Consider the following 21,288-nt stretch of genomic DNA (forward strand, 5'->3'; position numbering starts at 1 on the left):
TCGCAAATTATTGTTCTCGCGATGTGATGCTCAAGAGCCATTTCGCGATAATAAGTACTCGCGAAAAATAAGGAATCTACAGAAGTATGATATCAAACTTCACACATATGTAGATCAAGATGAGGTATACTGCCTGTAAGGGGGACCTTGACCCTGACATCCTAGTTTTATTTAGAGACATATAAATTTGTGTGTATATAGATGATAACATGAACAGGTTATCCACAAGGGAGTTAAAATGTTTTAATTTACTTCTTACAAAGTCAGTGGTCAAGGACTGATTTACCTCAGTGAAAAAAAAACATGTATTAGACTTACCTCTTCTTTATAATTTATTCTTTTATGAAGTTGGAAAAGTTTATCAAGAAATATAGAACTTTGCTATAGGTAACCAGTCATAATTGTCACTGGCTAATTTTGTGTGTAGAGAATGTGCTTAGTAGATGCAGTATTTTTGATATCAGGATTTTTGTTGACCTTGACCTTCACCTTTGTACTTGTAAATAATTTGTAGGGCATATATGCCTCTGTCTCAATTTTTCATATAAATAATGAAGAGGTAATTTAAGACTGAACCCAAAAATATTCAATTGTAGATATTATGTAGTCACTGTCCGCTAAAATCATCTGTAACAATTTCTTTTTATGGATAAAAAGTGAACACTTGAATCAAGCTCATGTTTTCTACAACATTTTAACAAATTTGTCTTTTTATTCCCTACTTTTCTTCCATAGTATAAATTAAATATTGCCTAAATTTGCATGAATGAGTCGACATGTTTTACATTTTACAGAAAGTGAGAGAGTTAAGATGTGTACATTTAATAGAAAGCAAGAGTGTTATGATGTTTACATTTTACAGGTGGCAAGAGAGTTTTATGATGTTTACATTGTACAGGAGGCAAGAGTAAGAGTGCAACGATAAACCGTTTGACGGTATATCGCGGTATATTTTTCGACGGTTCAATTCATGATACCTCAAACTGATATCGCGGTTCGGTTCAATCGGTCCAGAATTATCCGAATCATCCGTTTTGTTTCCTTGTTTACAATTTCAAAATGGTCGCCCGCGTGGCGCAGTGGTTAGAGCGTTCGCTCTAGAGTCGCAGAGTAAGGAGCTGTTCCTTACGTCGTGGGTTCGAATCCCACTGTGGGATGTGGAGACCGGTCCTTCGGATGAGACCGTATAAACCGAGGTCCCGTGTTGCAGTAGTTGCTGGCACGAAAAAGATCCCTCACTGCTCAGTGGCCGTAAGTGCCGAGTAAAGGACAAAATTTGCAGCTCTCCACCGGCAAGTGGTGGCGTCTCCATATGAATGAAAAATTCTCGAGAGGGATGTTAAACAACATACAAACAAACAAAACAAACAATTTCAAAATGGCTTCCGCGCAAAACATGAGGTCGACGTTAACGCCTTAATGGCAGTTAAACTCATCTCCAGACCTCAGATTTAACACGGTGAAGGACTTTATCTCATTCCTAATGTGATCAAAAGTAATAGATGTTAATACAAGTGATAAACCCTTTAGATCTAAACGTATTCTGTGGTAATACACGATATCTCATCTATGTATTTCGATTAAAATTTGCTGTCTTGTTGACTAAAACGTGTTAACACGAAAAATATGACAACTGGTTTTCTACGTAAATATAAGAATGTATGTCTTCCTTTTTCATTCCAATTTAAAAGGAAGATTATGAGGGAAGGTTTCCATAGTTCCCTGTAAATGTTCGTAATTGGTTTAGAACATTGTCATAACTCAAAGATCTACCTATCAATCCAATTAAGTTAACAAACTGATATTTTAGTTATTATAAAAAAATATGAACATTTGATATAAACCTATCAAGTTTTAAAAAATATGATGAAAAACTTGAAAGTCATGTATCATGATACGTATCGTATCGTGAACTGAATACCGTGATACGTATCGTATCGTGAAGTTGATGTATTGTTGCACCCCTAGGCAAGAGAGTTATATGATGTTTACATTTTACAGGAAGCGTGAGAGTTATGATGAGATCCTTGGAAGAGCCCCATTGTTCCCTAATGAGCAGGTGATTAAGACCCCCACAAAGATTCTGGAGGAATTACAAAAACAGAGAGAGGAAGAGCAGCCCGACTTCAGATACAGTGTAGGACCACTGCCTAACTGGGCCAAGGTCAAGGTGAGTGTATATAAATAGACCAAGGCTTAGTGAGTAGGCTAACTGGGCTAGGGTGAGAGTGGATAAAAATGGACCAGGGTTGAATGAGAAGGCTTACTGGGCCAGGGTAAGAGTGGACATAAATAGACCAAAGCTGAATGAGTAAGCCAACTGGGCCAGGGTGAGAGTGGATATAAATGGACAAGGCTTAATGAGTAGGCTAACAGGGCCAATTGTGGTCAATGTGAGTGTATTAAAATAGAGTAGGCTAAGTTGAGAATGGATATAAATAGACAAAGGCTGAGTGAGTTGGACTGGGTCAATTTCAGAGTGTATGAAAATGGACAAAGGCTGAGTGAGAATTGGCAAACTGGGCTAAGACTTAGGTGAAAAAGGTTATCTAGGGCAAGCCTTAGGGGAGTGCATTATTTAAGCTAAAAAATATGGCGAAGACAAGCCAACAAGTCTTTAAAGTGGAACAACTTACCAAAGGTTGTACATGATCAACTAAGTCAGGGTTAGGCATTAAGACAAAGTCAAAGAAATGTTATTTGACCTTTGCTTATACGGTGATTTCAAGCATGACCTAAATTGACTTTTATCAATGAAATGTTAGAAATCAGAGCACTGTTACTAATAGAAACTGACTGTTTTAATTTCAGATGGGGGAGAACAGTAACACAAAACAAAAACCTGACAGCAAACCGCTGCCCCGAGGCCGATGGGCGAGTAGAATAGAGAGTGTGGAGGATCTGAGCCAGCTAGAGATTGTGGAGGGCCGGGATGGTGAGTGTCGGAATCGGTGTTAGAATATTATACCATGTGATGAAGTTCATGTGACATCCCACCCCCACCCCACTTCTCTCCCCTGCCTGATACATGTACATTTAATATTTTGTACAGTGAACATCAGAAAACATAATAAGTTATTCCTCACATGAATACAGTATTCTATTATGTAATTTGATAAATTTGGTTTTATGGCATCTTTGAAATGAAAATGTTATTGCTTTTAAAGAAAATGCAGTATACCTGGTACATTTTATGTTTGATGGCATGACTTACATACTTGAAATCTGAACTTGTTTTGTTCCTTTGAGATGTGCTACAAAATTTGTTAACTGAATTCTTCCTTGAAAAGAATCATTAGAGTTTCATTTAAACTGCTGTTTTAAAGTTAACATATGTATGATTCTAAGGAAAACAATGGTCCCAATCCAGGGTTCTGCAGGTGATATTTCTTTGATGAGATGATTATTTTTCTTATCCTATTTAGCCTAATAATTATATTTAATCTCCCAGAGAAGGTAATGGTGTGAATTGGTCTATTCTAACATAATCTGAAAATTAACGATTACTCCAGTAGAGTCAAAGTTAAAGAGTTCTGGAGAATGAGATTATACAGACAGACCAAGAGAGATTATCTACCGACCTAGTTTGTCTTGGTTGTTTGTGGTGGTCACGTTCTCTAAACGTGAAAATCTGAGGGACAGTATCATCTCTAGAATATATTCTAAATATCTATTTTGTACTCAGTATAGCAGTTTTTGGTCATCTTATACACTCATGATGTATCCAAATTATTTCTGTTTTATTTGTCTGTGGTCTTTTGTGCATAAACTTTTCATTACTTTTGGTGAATGATTTTTCAAATTTGTTGAAATGTACAGGCCAGATCCTTTTCCAAGGGGAGATGTTTAAGATATGGAAAAAAAAGTTTGGGATCATTGGAAAATTTTCTGAAGAAGTACAAGCCAAAATGAAGAAACTTGATTGGAAGCTACCGTGTTAAGTTTAGTGTGTTGAAATCATGGTTCATTGGCCATGGATTGGCTTCAGTTTTCACTCTTACTCTTAGAAATCTAGTGTAATTTTGTTTTGTACAGAATCTTTGTGTAGAGAGATTTGTTAAAGTTTTGGCCTCTCAGACTGGGATTGTAGCACAAAAAGGGGGTCAAAGTCACAGGCACCTGACAAATGGTTGGCGTAACCCCCCTCCTTCTTTCTGAGAATTTTTACATTGGTAATGCTGTATTAATGTTGAAAATCTCCCTCAAAGCAGGACAACCTGTGTGTTTACTGTAAATGGGTTATCTCTAAATCTTAACAAAAATGGAAAATGATATCAAATAATGAAGTATTGGTATGATAAGTTGGGAAAGGTTGGGGGGGGGGGGGAGGGGGGTTACACCAACCAAGCATTGTCAGGTGCCTGTGGTCATAGTCACTCAAGAACTGCTTGGGTACTAATTTTTACACTGATATACCGTTAAACCTCGTTATCTCGAACTCGAGTGGACCGAGAAGAAACTTCGAGATCGAGGGTAAAATACTTACTGTAAATACTCGCCTATAAGTCAGTTTTTTTGGAGTTAAACTTTGGTCCAGAACTCTTTGTCCAACTTATAGGCAAGTTATAAAAAGATTGAATTTTAGAGTGTCAAGCCCTATATAAGCTTAAAAATACAAACGACTTATAGGCGGACTGACTTATATGCGAGTATATACGGTAAGGACTTCCAAATCATTTCGACATATCCATGGTATTTGAGATATCTGTGTTTGAGATATATATGTTTGTATATTGTAGTGTTCTTCTTAGAGGAATGATAAATTTAAATGCTGCATACTGCACTTTTGTTATGAAGATTTAAGCATGTTCAGTCAATGTTCCACAGGGTAGGGACCGACAACAATGGGGGTCCATATTTTTACATTCAATGAAGTCTAAAACTAAACTCTTTGAATCTAATCCGGAATACAGGGAGCTAAAACATAATAATCAAAGTCATATACTATGAGATATCAACCGTAATATTTTTTTTTTTTAAAGCAAAACTTTAAATTGTTAAATAATTATGAAATATTGCTTAAAATATTGCCCTTCTGATGAATTTATTATGATGTGTGAAGGCAGACAAGTTTACAAAGGAGTACATAAGAAAAAAAGAACACAGTGTAGCAAGGAACTAGGGCACATGTAATTACTCTCTGGTGACCTTTAAGGTCGATGACCCTCTTATTCTATGAGTGACTTATAATGTGATTATAATTGGAGAATCAAGATTTTCCTTATGGGGATTTTTTTTTCCATTCAAAGATAAAAAGTCATGTTGCAAGAGTAGAGAGATTAAGGTCATGGCAAAATATTCCAAAGAATTGAGGCCTTCTTGATAAACAAGACCTTGAACAGAAATTTATAAAGGGGGCCACATTACATGTATGACCTATTTAACTGGGTCAGTCTGGTCATCCTGACATTATGGAGGTTCAATGGCAAGGAATCCCACACCCTCTCTTCCTCCCACCCAAATAAAGGAATCCCTCACCCTCTCCTACTCCCACCCAAATAAAGGAATCCCTCACCCTCTCTTCCTCTCACCAAAATAAAGGAATCCCTCACCCTCTCTTCCTTCCACCAAAATAAAGGAATCCCTCACCCTCTCCTACTCCCACCCAAATAAAGGAATCCTTCACCCTCTCCTACTCCCACCAAAATAAAGGAATCCCTCACCCTCTCCTTCTCCCACCCAAATAAAGGAATCCCTCACCCTCTCTTCCTCCCACCAAAATAAAGGAATTCCTCGCCCTCTCCTACTCCCACCAAAATAAAGGAATCCCTCACCCTCTCTTCCTCCCACCAAAATGAAGGAATTCCTCACCCTCTCTTCCTCCCACCCAAATGAAGGAAGTCCTGCCCAGACTAAGATTGCAAAAATGTTGCTTTTAGGGATGCAAACTACCAGAATATTTGTTTTTTATGTATGTGTTAAGCTGATAAATATAAGATGTACCATAAATCATTACATGTAATTGGTGATAAGAAATTTGTTATTTTTCTTATTTGTTCACTTTGTGCTTCTGGCCTCAAATATCTGTTTCATCTCCTCAACACTTCCTTAGTGAAGTGGACAGGCTGAAATATGACCGTATAGATTTAATTTTTATGCAAGGCTATGAATATGGCCGGGGCATATAGTGTTTGTCATGTCTGTCTTCCGTCCTTCCGTCTGTCCTTCCGTCACACTTTGCGTTTAGCTCTGTTCAAAGCTCAGTTTCAAAGAAACTATCAAAGATATTTTTATCAAACATCATATGCTGCTAGATATTGATGAGAGCTATACAACTGCATCAACATTTTTTGACCTTGACCTTTCATTTGACCTTGACTTCACTTTTCTTAAATTAGTTGTTTGCCTCAATTTTAAAGATACCATTCAAGATAGTGTAGTCAAACTTCATATTTTGATACATACTGATGTAAGCTATTCAACTGCATCAACATTTTTTGACCTTGACCATTCCTTTGACTTTGACCTCAGTTTTCTTAAATTCGTGTTTAGCTCAGGGTTAATGAAATCATTCAAGATATTTTTATCAACTTCATATGCTGATACATACTGATGAGAGATTTTCAACTGCATCAATATTTTTTGACTTTGACTTTTTCTTTGACCTTGACCTTACTTTTCTTAAATTAGTGTTAAGCTCAATTTTAAAGATACCATTCAATACAGTGTTATCAAACTTCATACATACTGATGAGAGCTTTTCAACTGCATCAACATTTTTTGACCTTGACCTTTTCTTTTACCTTGACCTCACTTTTCTTAAATTAGTGTCAAAATTCATGTACTGATACATACTTATGTAAGCTATTCAACTGCGTAATATTTTTTTTACCATGACCTTTCCTTTGACCTTGACCTCACTTTTCTCAATTTGTGTTTAACTCAGTTTTAAAGAAAACATTCATAATATTTTTATTAAACATCATATGCTTATACAAACTGATGTGACCTTTTCAACTGCATCAGCATTTTTTGACCTTGACCTTTCCTTTGACCTTAACTTCATTTATTTTAAATCAGTGTGTAGCTCAGTTTTAAATAAACCATTCAAAATATTTTTATCAAACTTAAATATGCTGATACGTATTTGTGAGAAGTATTCAACTGCATCAAAAACATTTGACCTTGAACTTTCTTGTGACCTTGACATCACTTTTCTTAGATTTGCATTTTGCTTAATTTTAAAGAAACCATTTAAGATATATTTATGTAAGTTTATGCACTTATACATAATTTGGCGAGAATTTACCATCTATATCCAACTTTTTAGATTTCAATATCAATTTTAAAGAAACTTTTCAAGATATTCTCATCAAATTTCATACACTAATACAATTTTCATGTTGCATTACTAATATATCCTTGGCGGGGCATTCATGTCCTATGGACATATTTCTAGTTTTATAATTATCTAGATTTTATTTTTTAAAAGTAAATACAGTTGAACTTCGGTATCTTGAACACTGATGTCTCGAATACCATGGATATGTCGAAGTGATTTTGAAGTCCCAACCACTTATTCTTTAAGTGTTTTACCCTCGATATCTCAAATCCTTGGATATCTCGAAAATTTTTCTCGGTCCCATCAAGTTCAAGATAATGATAAATAATAAATATAGTGATATCCTGTTCCATCATTCCGTCACCATTCACTTTCTGTTCATTATCCCGGCAACAGTTGCACACATTCAACTTAAATTTGACATATGGATATGTCATAGGAATACGCAGGTCAGGTTTGAATTTGGTCATGGTCTGATGATTTTTGACAGATTTATCCCTCTTGAACTTAGGAAAAAATAAGGAATTTTCAGTTTCTGCTCTGTAACTTTTGTAGGGATGTATATATAAGGTACATTGAAATTGCATATGTAGGGTATTTTACCAGAAAATACAGGTCAAGTTTGAATTTGGTCATGGTCTGATGATTTTGACAGAGTTATACCTCTTGAACTTATAAAAAAAATTAGAAATGTTCAGTCTCTGCTCTCTAACTTTTGTAGGGATGTATGTATAAGATTGAAATTGTATATGCAGGTATTTTACCTAAGAAAATATGATTCAAGTTCAAATACAAATTTAAAACTAAATATTGCATTTGAAATTTTGGCTGCTTGTGGGGGCATTCGTGTCGTTACTGACACATCTAGTTTTTTTGAAATTTTAATGCTACACCGGCCTTCTCTCAATTTTTCCAATATTTAAAAAAAAAATTTTAACATTCAAACGCCATTTATTTACTGAAAATATGCAAGTTTTAAAGTGATTGACATTCTATTAAAGAGAGCAGAACTGCTTAAGTAAGCAAGGTAATAACTAAACACTCCAAATCCATTAGGATTTTAATCATGTTAAGTGAAATTAAAATATTGAAATTGACACCTATTCCACGAGTTTCAGCCCCCTCTGTGTGGGGATTAATTAGGTTTTAATGCTTTAATGAATTAATTGTATGATGTGTATTGGACTGGAAGTTCAGCCATTGTGTCCAGTTTAATAGACAGGGCTACAACAGGTGCCCCCCAAGAACAAGGCCAGTTGTGAGGACGACATAAACAATCAATAAACAGATTTTTTTTCAGGGGATTTAAGGATTAGGAAGAGATAAACTTTATCCATTCATAGGTCAGAATTAAAGATCTGAAAACTCTTAATAGCACTTTACTCTTGCAGTTGTGATTTGAAGTGTTGCAGTGCCAAATCACCTGATCTGTTCTGTTGGAGCCAAAGAGGTGCTGGTACCAAACCTAATAAGATGTCCTGATTTTAGTGGTCAATTTATGGAAAAGACCACTTCTATCTCAATTTAATTAAAGCGGTTATCTTTTGGGGGACCAAATCTTCCACTTCATATTTCTAAGGGTGTCACACATTAAAAAGATACTGATGTGCAATAAAAGTGTAAATGATTTGGGATAACTGTTTTCTGTCGATGTGCCAGTGGATAAGACCCTGGATTAAGGCTATGCCGACTGACTGTCGACAGTTTTCGCAGTGATTCACGTGGATATACAGGAGCTGATTAATGCATTGTTATTTTAAAGCACAGATCAGCTGCCTCACTGATCATTCCACACAATGGAGTACAAGCAGCGCTATATAAGACCAAATTTTCACAATTCACAAGTTCTCTACGAAATATTGCCTTATAGGGACCACCTTGGGTATAATCAGAATGGTTATAGAAAGAGAGCCGTTCTTCCTACACAGTTTGTGATGGATGAATTTTGGGATGAAATAATAGAGGACATAAAAACTGATCATGTTGACTTTTGGGATCAGAAAACTTATGAGTGGGGCCTTGAGAAGGATGGAGGGTGGTGGGACCGCAATGATTCGGGGTCATCAGGGTTTGATGAGAGTCTTAGTGATGATGAAGATGACAATATTTATCAAGAGGTACTTTGTATTTTAGACCAGAAAGCCCAGAAAGTTAGAAGAGAGACTGTGATTCTGAAGCAGACTGAGAACACGCCAAGAGTGAGTACTTAATATTACTGTCGTTTTTTTAATAAGCTCACCTGAGCCAGTCAAATAATTCTGATTAAAGTTTCTTGTCTGTTGTATAAGTATTTCATAAATTAAGTCTGACTCCTTCACTTGGAATAAGGATATTGTGGGTAAAGAGGATTCTGATTTTGCTGCATTTTTGATGAACCAATAGGACTATAGATAATTGGTTCGTTCAAAGTGGGAGGAAGGTTCTTGTTGATGTGAACATTAAGGTTTGTTCAAGTACTACTTCCAGAGAATGAGGTCAATATGTTAACTTGATATCTTTTATAAATTGACTGATATCACTCTTTATTTCCTGACTTAATTTTGAAAATAATCAGGGAGACAATCTTGCAAAAATATTAGGAGTCTGTGAAGTTTTTGAGATTAAATATAATTAATGGCATACCATCACTCCCATAGTTTCTTGATGTATAATATAGACACTGTCTCCAGATCTTCTGAATGATTTGATGTATAAGACTTTAATCCAGTAAATTAAAATAAACATGGTATATAATCCCATCCTATCAAAAAAGAGCTTGTTACCATAACTCTAAGCTTTGTCTATGCTATGTTTTGTTAAGTGTTATACAGACGGTCTGGTATTCAGTTCGTTATGTAATTGAAATGAGATGGCAGAATTTTGATATTTAATTTTTTACGTAATATAGAATCTTATTAGCTGCTATAAGTTTATGGATGATTATAAGATTATTATGAAGTAGGATTTAAAAATGACTAAGAGCAAACATTTCTAAGTTTTCTTTTCTTGCAGTTGTACTTAATAATTTCAGGTGTGAAGTATGTCATACTTAAGTTGAACTTCGTAATTAATAAGGTAGGAAGGAGCAGGATGATGAAACTTTATTTATTAATATATATTAAAAAATACTTCTAGGTTATTGACTGAATATTGAGAAATATGTCCGCCCGAGGTCTTCATGTTGCAAAGCTGACAGAGCTTGTGAGGTCGGCATCTGTGCAAAGATGGAGTGCGGGCATAATATTTCCTAATATTAAACGTTAAGTTAATAACCTTTTTATTACATATTTTAAAACCAATACATTTTTTTCCCAATTCATATGAATAGGATTTCTTTGAATTTATGGTATAAACATCCTAAAAACATTGGTTACTGAAAGCTCATTGGATATTTGTGACATCAGATTTATGTGTATATGATGTCGTTAGGAATGGAGAGAAGGAAAAACATATTTTGATGTCACAAACACAAAAGTAGTCCATAGGCATTTACAGTGTCAAAAACTGCCCGTGAATCTCTTTGTATATTCTATTGAGAAATATAAACAAAATATGTAATAATGTAAAGATTTTGAAGAGTTTTAGATATATCGCCATGCATGAATATCAGTGACTTAGTATTTTCTGATTGGAATTTCATTAAATACATACAGGCACGGTTAATATATCTGCACCATACTCTGTGAAGGGATTAGCTCTATGTGAAAAGTATGTGTCAGGGTGTGCTAGATCACAAGAGAGCTGTGTCGGGCTTCCAACTGTACCAAATAAAAACACTTCATCTGCCCGAAGTAACAACAAGTGTCCTGTTATTAAATTTCATTTCTTTCATTCCAAAGACCTGACCTGGAAATCTGTTTGACACGTAGGCTATATAGGGAGATAGGACATGATTTGGGTCTGGAGAGCATTCATCGTTCAGTCATTGTAAAGCGGAACACGATGGCATCGTAATCTGCATTATTTACCCTGCTGATTCACCTTCAAGCTGAAAATTTAACTGGTTTAATTTTGACAATTTTGATGCTTTTTTATTGAGTTTTGGATTTAGGACAGATATAACTTGACATTCTTTATTGTCAATCTTTAGTAGTAGCTAGTAGTAGGTAGTAGTAGGTAGTAGTAATAAAACTACGAAAGAAACAGACAGCCTCACGGGGATCATTTAAATGAGACATTTATAAAGATGATTGTTTTAATCAATAGTAATAAGTAGATGATGCTATAATAATCTAACACTTAAATTGAAGTTAAAGTTGAAATTGAAGTTGAAGAGAAAATCTACTTTATAAAACAATCCAAAAAATTAAAAAAAAAAAAAAAAAAAAAAAAAAGAACCTGAAGACTTGTAGACATGACCGTTATGACCTGAAGTTCAGTGACCAGTGGTCCAGGGACTGGAGATATTTGTCATTAATTCATGCAGGGACTGGGGATATTTGTCATTAATTCATGCACACTTGACATTGTGCTGGATTTAAAAATACAGACAATCAATAATGATTTTTATTCTTTTGTAACAAAAAATGAGTAAATAGCAATTTATTTTCAAACAAAGAAACATATGATGTCCATTTTCACATTGGTTTGAAAGCTTTTATTCTTGATGAATAAAGAAAACTCAGTCTGGCCATGTGTTTGGATTATAAAAGTCACTGCTAATGGTTTATTTCAAAAGATGGATTAATCGTGGAACGTATAGAGTGAAAGGTGTCAATATGAGCAGTAATATTTAATGTTTTGACAAATGATTAAATCAAATAAAATATTGTCTATATACCCAATTATTCAAATCCCTGGTTCAGTTCTATAGTGAAATTATGCTTCATTTATGAGGTTTCATTTTTGTATGTAAATAAAAAGAAATCATTTATTTTCATTTAAATACAACATTAAAAATCTAATGTAATGCATTATTTATCACAAGGGCATTTTACATTTATTTTTGCCACTAGATTTTCTGCACTAAAGTGAATTATCTCATAAAGATTAATAGCCTATCATTGTATATTTTGCTTCATTTTATTTTACATGCATAACTTGCGAACACAATGGGGTAGGTTGGGTTGGTCAAACTGTTTGGACTAGATGGTGTATGTCTTATAAATCCCCTCACTATCTTTACCTTACAGAATATGAGCAGGAAGATACAGTCATAAAGATAACCTTTGTGTATACCTCCAGATAGTGCATTATAATTGACACTTTAATTCTGAATTTGTGTGTGGAAGGTTGTTTTAATTGGATTTGTTAAGGGAAACAATCTTGAGGAGGGGGGCCAAGGAGATAGATGGATAATCCCCAATAAATGATGGATAATCTGCAATAGACATACAATAATCCACCATAGACAACAGCCCTGGGGGGACTCTGTCACTCTGCCTGGCTCGTTAATCCGCATGTTTCTGGAATGTTGTCCCCTGATCCACGGAATAGAGTGGTTTGTGTAGTGACTTTGATATGAAGAGAAATTCCTTTATGATTTATTGAAAGCTAAAAGCTGTAGGATTATGTTAATGTGTATTGACATGCAAAAAAAATTGAAAACGAGATGAAGTGACTGATCAGGGGTAGAGATAATAGCAAATATCTTGTGGAGAGTACATTGTTGTCGCATTAGACGTGAGATCGTCCGTAGCTCCTAGCAGTTTTGACATCAATGACATCGTACTTATCAAAATATGAAATTCAAGGTCATTTAAAAAATTTCCGAACAAATTTTCAAAGAGATGTATGTTGAACAGCTTCCCTTTTTTGTGAAGTAGATTTAAATGAGAAAAAACAAGGGATTCCTTGAAAATCATTTTCCATATGAATCATAGATGTGTTTGTTCATGGTAGTAATCTATTTCACTTTGATATCCATATACACTGTACTCTGTCATTCTACATCACAATGGTATTTCAAATGATAGGATTGCAGCATTGTTTAACCAATAGTTAAGAAATTGGAGTTTGACATAGTGGTTTATTCTTACTATAAGCACTAAAAGTCCTTTACCAATGGCAGAAGGACTCGGACAAGAATTAACTATGGCCCTTATTAGAGATTACTCTTAGACTACTTTACAATGGTACGTAATTTAAGTAATGGTAGGAGTGGTCCGAGACTGAAGTCACAGTTAATTGTACCTTGGAAGTTCATTTTGAAGTATTTAACCACTGTATAGGGAGAACACCTGTGCTTACCGTAATCTTCTCCTGATAGTAAAATCTAGAGGCTATTTGTAAATCTCCGAGTTTTTCTTACTTTAAAGAATTTTGGCAGTTTTTGGATGATAAGAATGTTGATTTTAACAATAAACAAGTTGGACACTTGACATTTACACAACCTGGCTTTTATACTGTTGAATTCTCTCCCATTTTCATGTTGATTAATTGATAAATTAAGGTTGGCGCTAAATTTTAGGCTGTTACGTACAGTTGTATTGAGTTTCTTTGTTGAGGACTCCTTCTCCTTATTTCTAAATGATTCATCTGTCAGCTGTTCCTAGGAAGTCAATGAAGAAAATGTCTTTTAAAGAATTAGGGAGCTTTTGTTATTGTACACAGAGCAAGTAGGCCCAGGCATGAGAAATCATTAATCAAAGTTTAATTTGTCAGTAGACTTAAAGATAGAAGTTACATCATTCTTGCAATTTTCATTAGGAACATCTGATAAAAAAAACTAAGTTCAAATACTTGGAAGGGGGGGGGGGGCCAATTTTTTTATTTTTTATTTCTTTTTCAAGGGGGATGGGGGGGGGGTGTAGAATTACATGAAATATTGCACATGATACTTGTATTTTTCTTGAAGCAACATTCTTTCATTTACAGTTTTGCAAGAAAGGGGGGGGGTTATACATTGATAGTATAAACATCCCCTTGATTGTGTAATTAAATTAACATACTAAGTTTACAAATTAAAATGTGTATATACAGGAGAACTATAAGTATTTAAGTTTGAAATTTTCTGTGAAGTGACTACAAAATAAGTTTGGTTTCATTAGAATTTTAAAATTATAATGACTATTTATTTTTTTTCAATTGATTTTTATTGCTTCAGTATTTTTAGAATATTTATGTTTGAACACTGACTGCTTAAAAGTGAATGCTTTATAAACTGGTTTGTTTGTAACAGACTTTGTATAACCTTGACCTTTAAAAGTTCACCTGTCCTTTTCTACTAATGTCTGAATAAATTAGAGGAAGGATCAAGCTAACCTCAAGTGTAACCGTGTATCACCAGGAATACCGACATTGGATTAAGATGTAAATTAAAGGGTCGTTTTATGTTTTCTTTAAATCTTGCTCTTAATTGCAAGCATTGTTTTAACATGTTTAATACGTCATTATTTTGACGTCAAACTGCCATTACAGAGGATTTCAGAAATCGGCACAGTGATTGACAGTGACATGTGCCATTGATATAGTGTGGCGTGGCATGTCAGCAAATGTTAAACGCTGATGTACCCCCAACAATGGAACTACCATTGTTTCCTCATGAGTTAAAATTATTGGAATATTTCCTGTTAATTTGCATACATTTTATCCATTTGATTTCATCATTGTAATTTTTCACATATTGCACAAAGGTGTAAGATTTGGTGAAATTTAAAAAAAAAATGAGAACAAGATATTCAGAATTTGGGACAATGTTGTAATTTAAAATTTGCATTGTACTTGGGTAAGAAGGAACAGGGCATAGTTCAAACTTACGAAATTAGGAGAAAGAATAACCATTTCTTTTGAGATTGTTAACTGCACTTTACTTTAATAGCAGCAAAGTACAAGGGGGAAAAAATCACCATTAGCCAAATATATATGTAATAAAAAATGTTAATGTTGTTAATTTTGCAATTTTTCCTCATCCCTGAAAAATATCACCAAAGATAGATAGATGTACACAGTTTCTTGGATTTTTATTCTTTGAAAAGTTTGTTTGATTGACTTGTGAGCATATATTACTATAGACTATTGTTCACATTTTAATTTCATTATTGTTCCTGGGAATGAAATTGGAAAGAGTGTATCATGATTGTCCAATTTCTTAAAAGGCTATTAGCTCTCCTTTTCAGTCTGGAAAAGCTGATTTTTTTTGTAAGTGCAGTTTATAATTCAAAATTATTTTGATAAGATTCATATCTAGTATGTAGTAATCCTGGCCATAGGCACCAAAAATGGAGGCCTATATTTTGATTCAGCTTGCTCTTTATCTCTTTATTTTTTCCATTAGTTCTCATGCAATTTAAGACATTAAAAGTTTTCAACAGTGATTGACAAAGGGTTTTTTTTCTTTCAGAAAATTCCCAGAATTCCTAGCAAGGATGAGGATGATGATTTCTTCCCCAGAAAACAGAAAGAAGAAAATGTAAGGAAGAATTACATGGGTGACCTAGTCATCTCTTTTTCATTTTTAGTATGAAAGCATTTGAAACAGATAGTTTAAAAATGAGAAGGTTGATATTTAAGTGTTTGTCTTGAAACTGCTTTATCTGAAATAGTTGGTTTTATGTGAAGATCATGGTTTTGAAAGGTCTAGATTTAGAGAAATTTTATTGTTGAGGGTCTGCATTACTTGTACATGTATGTATGGAAAATACACAGTATTATCTACAGAGCAAAGTCAGATGTATTCATCAGTCCTGACCATTGGTCATTCTCTCCTTTAGAGCTCAGCTGATGGTAAAGATCCTCAGTGGCATCGACTGTCATTTCATCGCAGCCAGGACGACCTGGATGACCTTGACGAGGAATCCCCTGAGGTCATTTATTACCCTCCCAGCGAGGGTTCAGTAGATACCAACAGCAGGTCAGTTAGAGAACTAAGTACACAGAACTTGATCCTCTACTTTGTATACTGTAAACGTATTACGTTTGGCTGTGTATTCTTTTTAGTGCCTTTGGCAGAAAGCAGCTTACACTAAATCAAGTACAATGCTAAATGACTTGCACATATACATATAAATAAGTCTTAGAATATTAAGAAATGCACAAAATCAAATCTATGCTAATTTGTTCAAAAATCAATTGCCACCAAATACCATACATGCTAATTATAATACATTTACAGAATATTAGACAATGCTACCAAATTGACCTCAATCAGCACATATGACACTCTTCCAGGATATATGTCAAAGTTTATCAAATTCTGTCTTCATGTATTTTGTTGTGTTTTGAGTTTATATAAGTTCTTCTCGCATTCACAGTTCCTTCACAGTGTTCACTGGTCAGGGTGGCAGGAGATTCCCCCGGGGATCCAGTAGATCATCTCTGTCAGAAAGAACTCTGGATGCTGGTAAGTACAGGCTCCGGGGCCATAAAACTTAGACGAGCTCACTTTTGATCTCAGTCTCACTTTTACCAAAGGAATTAATAGTAGAAAAGTGAGACTGAGGTCAAAAGAGAGCTCGTCTAAGTTTTTTGGCCCCGGAGCCAGCTCCTATTGAGAATGGGCTATATTATCACTTCTGTGTGAGCTTATATGGTGGAAAAAAGTTAAAAAATGGTTAATATTTTTGTATCTATCCATCAAAGCCAAATAAATTAAGTCATCTTTAGGATCATTCAGTGTAACTGACTTTTCTGTTATTTTAGTCTTCCAGCACTGACCCTGCATCTGTTATTTTAGAGTCTTCCAGCACTGACCCTGTTTCTGTTATTTTAGTGTCTTCCAGCACTGACCCTGTTTCTGTTATTTTAGAGTCTTCCAGGGCTGACCCTGTTTCTGTTATTTTAGAGTCTTCCAGCACTGACCCTGTTTCTGTTATTTTAGAGTCTTCCAGCACTGACCCTGTTTCTGTTATTTTAGAGTCTTCCAGCACTGACCCTGTTTCTGTTATTTTAGAGTCTTCCAGCACTGACCCTGTGTCTGTTATTTTAGAATCTCCCAGCACTGACCCTGTATCTGTTATTTTAGAGTCTTCCAGCACTGACCCTGTATCTGTTATTTTAGAGTCTTTCAGCACTGACCCTGTTTCTGTTATTTTAGAGTCTTCCAGCACTGACCCTGTTTCTGTTATTTTAGAGTCTTCCAGCACTGACCCTGTTTCTGTTGAGGAACTGGAGGATGAAGAGGAACAGGGAGATGCTCCTTCCCTCCCCACCACCCCTGGGGATGATCTCTCAGCCCAAACCCCTCTCAGGGTGAGGAGAAAACTCAACTTCCCAGACATTAAACAAAAAATAAGACTTTAAGTGAATCTTGGTAGATAAATAGTATGAAAAGAGTATGATTTAAAACAGAATTGAAGACACCTCAGTAAGAATCAAACATACCCGTTAAAGAAATGTGTTAGAATTGAATTGCTTGAAGGATTTAGTTTGATTGTGTTGAGAGAATAATTTCACGTAGGATGGAGCCCTTTATTCCTGAATGACATGTAATTTTATTTAAGCACTTTGAAAATAAACATTTGGAATTTATTTGCTGTAGGAAAAGTTCCTGAAAGATACATTTGAGAACCTGAGTTTTACACCGGACCACAAGGAGAGGTTTCAGAAGAACCTGGATGAGGAGGAGAAGAAGAGGGAGGATGAGGAAGATCCAAACGGATTCAATCCACGACTGAGCATCTCCTCCAGATTTCTGTCCCGGGCACAGCAGGCCAACATCAGGTAAGTTATCCAAATAATGGGCACAGCAGGCCAACATCAGGTAAGTTATCCAAATAACAGACACAGCAGGCCAACATCAGGTAAGTTATCCAAAGAATGGGCACAGCAGGCCAATATCAGGTAAGTTATCCAAAGAATGGGCACAGCAGGCCAATATCAGGTAAGTTATACAAATAATGGGCACAACAGGCCAACATCAGGTATGTTATACAATAATGGGCACAGCAGGTAAGTTATCCAAATAACGGACACAGCAGGCCAATATCAGCCTGATATTATCAGGTTAGTTATCTGAATAACAGGCTTCTGATCACAGTATCAGGCTCCTATCATTGGATACTGTGTCAAGCAACCATCTGATTCAAGCAATAGACCAACTTCAAATAATATTAGTACAAAATAACTCTCTGAAGAATTTGATTTCCTCAGTTTGAAATTGATTGGAAATTAACAAGTCTAAATAAGACTAAAACATTAATAATTATAAATTTATTTTGATACCTATTTTGTATATAATTATACATGAATTTTGATACGTATTTTATATCTTCTAGGAACATCTCTGTGTACAACAGCGTCCAGCGACAGGACAACTGGTTTGATGTAAGGATGCGTCTTTATCACAAGCTTGTTTAAATTTCCTTTCCCTGTAGATGGATGAATGTTTTCGTCTAACTCTTTGGAAACTAAGTTTTGGAATTTGTTGACACTTTTAATTGATTTTTATATTTTGTGACTAATTTTTCTGTTGGTTCTGTGTAGTCTCTACAGAAGAGGAAGGACGTAATGGCCCGAGCTGTCGATGAAACGCGGAAAACTCTAATGGCTGTAAGTGATAATCTAATGTTTCTGTTTGAAGCCACACTTTTGTACTCTTAGTGTATATGCTTAAAGAAAAAGTCTTAGTCTGAGTCTTTCTGTGATTGATTAATAAACACTTGATTTGTAGATGGGCTGGAAGGACCAGAGTCCGGAGGCCGAGGCTGATCCTCATCACAGTCCTGTACAGGTTAAATAACTCTGTTCTTGTACTGAAACGGGCCACACTATCACACTTGCCCTATCTTTTAAAAATGAGTTGTAAGAATGATAACTCTGTATGTTGAATTTACTCTACTGTAGATCACAAAATGTTTGCAACACTTAATTTTCGCACAAAAGTCATATGGTATTTATAAGTGAGAGAAAATTTTCATGAATTCAGGAAATTGTTATATGTAATTTTTATTAATAAAAAAGTATGCAAGAATGAAATTTTTATGAGCAGACAGTCTTGTGTAAATATGAAAAAATAAAGTACGAACGAATAAAAACTGATTTACAGTATTTTGAATTTTATTAAAGCTATAATTATTAACTAGTGATCAATATATAGATGTATTACATAGAATAAAGTTTGCTGATTCATTTTTAGCTCACCTGAGCCGAAGGCTCAAGTGAGCTTTTCTGATCAAAATTTGTCCATTGTCTGTCGTTGTTGTTGTCGTTGTCATTAACTTTCCACATTTTCATCTTCTTCTCAAGAACTACTGGGCCAATTTCAACCAAACTTTCCTTAAAATATCCTTGGGTAAAGGGGATTCAAGTTTGTTCAAATGAAGGGCCACGCCTTCTTCCAAGGGGATTTAATTATGAATTTGTGAAAAATTAATGGCATCATTTAAAAATCTTCTTCTCAAGAACCACTGGGCTTGAAAATATGAAACTTATATGGAAGCATCCTCAGGTAGTGTAGATTCAAGTTTGTTCAAATCATGACCCCTGGGGGTAGGGTGGGGCCACAATGGGCGATCAAAGTTTAACATAGGAATATACAGGCAAAATCTTTAAAAATCTTCTTCTCAAGAACAGGAAAGCCATGATTGGTTATATTTATATGGAAGCATCTTAAGGTAGTGTAGATTCAAATTTGTTCAAATCATGACCCCCGGGGGTCAGGTGGGGCCACAATGGGCTATTAAATTTTACATAGGAAAAAATCTTTAAAAATTTTCTTTTCAAGAACAGCAAAGCCATAATTAGTCATATTTAAATGGAAGCATCCTCTGTCAGGTAATGTAGATTCAAATTTTGTTCAAATCATGAACCCCCAGGAGAATAGAGGGGCCATAACAGGGGATCATAGTCAAACAAAGGAATACAAATGATTTATCAATTAAAATTGTCTTCTTAAGAACAGCAAAGCCATTATTTGTCATATTAATTCAAAAGCATCCCTATGAAGTATAGATTCAAATTAGTTTAAATCAACCCCACCCCACCCCACCCCACCCCCCACCCCCCGAACCGCTTTTATATCAAAACTTTTTAAGACTGAACTGCTTTCTGCTTTTTCCTAGCCAGAGTGCTCAGGTGAGCGATGTGGCCCCTGGGCCTCTTGTTTTAACATTTTGTGGTTATTTGATTTATAACTATTTATAGGAAGTTCCTGAGGTCAGAAGATCACTAGAAAGAGAGGATATTCCTTCCAGTAGGTATCTAGGTCAAGGTGTGTCAGGTGCATGATGTATAAGTCATTAAATAGGCATGCTGACTCGTCAACAGAGCTCGGTGCTAGAGCATGTGTCTGTAGAAAATGTCTTCCTTTTATTCAGTCTTTTTATTAGTAGCTCTCTAAAGAAATTTTGATTTCATATTCGTTTAATATAAACTACTATATGCATTCATGTTCTTCCCACCTTGAAAGCAAGAGGAGGGATGTAAATACATGCCATCAATTTTTTTTCCATAAGAAGAGAGAATTATTTCTTATCTATTGCATTCCATGCTTTCAACAATTGTATTAATAGTGCTATCCATTATTGAGCTTGATATTCCCAGAAGTCATACCAAGGTGAAATGCCTCAGTACATTTAATTCATTGCCTCTTTTTTGTCACGATTTTTATATCATCAGAGCACCATCTTCATCACCTTTTGATTTTTAGGCCCTCGAACACCAACATCTCTTCGCAGATGTTGGTCAACCTTTGACCTTCCCAAACAGCCAATCCAGGAGGAGCATCCAGTCTCTGACCCCTGCACTGTTCACATCCCCACCACAAAGGGTAACCCTCGCAATGTACACTCACCACCACAGTGGCGTAGCAAGATACCCACCCCTCAGTCTCTGTCTAGATCCACCACCCAGTGTGGTAAATCGCTCGGGCATGAAGTGTATCTGGACTGCTTTGATGTGACACACCCTGCTCTATTTATATCCCTTACTGATTAACACCTGACATTGATTGACACTGTGTTTCTTTGATATATATCTGACACTGTTATTATATCTCCACTCTTAAGATGTATGACACCTGAATTGTAAGGCAACTTGATAATGTAAAGTAGATTTAGTGCTTCTCTTCTGAATTCAACAGGATATTAAGCCTGTTCATATTAGATATACGTGTTTGACAAGTTAGTGGGTCTTATGCGAGATTAACACTG

At 35.3% G+C, this 21,288-nt stretch overlaps 2 protein-coding genes across 3 annotated transcripts in view; one reads left to right on the forward strand and one right to left on the reverse strand.

Annotated features, from left to right (window-relative positions):
- LOC133177085 (mitogen-activated protein kinase-binding protein 1-like) overlaps nt 1-21,288 on the forward strand; it is a 67,646-nt gene that overhangs the window by 39,668 nt on the left and 6,690 nt on the right. The window contains exons 18-30 of one of the 2 annotated variants that reach the window (XM_061312182.1): nt 2,002-2,170; nt 2,812-2,935; nt 9,416-9,480; nt 15,543-15,611; nt 15,913-16,052; nt 16,453-16,541; nt 17,271-17,389; nt 17,679-17,860; nt 18,415-18,463; nt 18,623-18,688; nt 18,810-18,869; nt 20,282-20,330; nt 20,787-20,993. In XM_061312182.1, the coding sequence (XP_061168166.1) occupies nt 2,002-2,170; nt 2,812-2,935; nt 9,416-9,480; nt 15,543-15,611; nt 15,913-16,052; nt 16,453-16,541; nt 17,271-17,389; nt 17,679-17,860; nt 18,415-18,463; nt 18,623-18,688; nt 18,810-18,869; nt 20,282-20,330; nt 20,787-20,993 (1,388 nt within the window). The remainder of the gene's footprint in view (nt 1-2,001; nt 2,171-2,811; nt 2,936-9,415; nt 9,481-15,542; nt 15,612-15,912; nt 16,053-16,452; nt 16,542-17,270; nt 17,390-17,678; nt 17,861-18,414; nt 18,464-18,622; nt 18,689-18,809; nt 18,870-20,281; nt 20,331-20,786; nt 20,994-21,288) is intronic. The other variant, XM_061312188.1, reaches the window with a different exon arrangement.
- The window catches only part of LOC133177137 (uncharacterized), a 92,871-nt gene that overhangs the window by 17,619 nt on the left and 53,964 nt on the right, over nt 1-21,288 (reverse strand). The window lies entirely within an intron of this gene.

This window comes from Saccostrea echinata, unplaced genomic scaffold (genome assembly GCF_033153115.1).
Source record: "Saccostrea echinata isolate AGI-Se365-2 ecotype Australia unplaced genomic scaffold, CSIRO_AGI_Sech_v1 ptg000002l, whole genome shotgun sequence".
Taxonomy (NCBI): domain Eukaryota; kingdom Metazoa; phylum Mollusca; class Bivalvia; order Ostreida; family Ostreidae; genus Saccostrea; species Saccostrea echinata.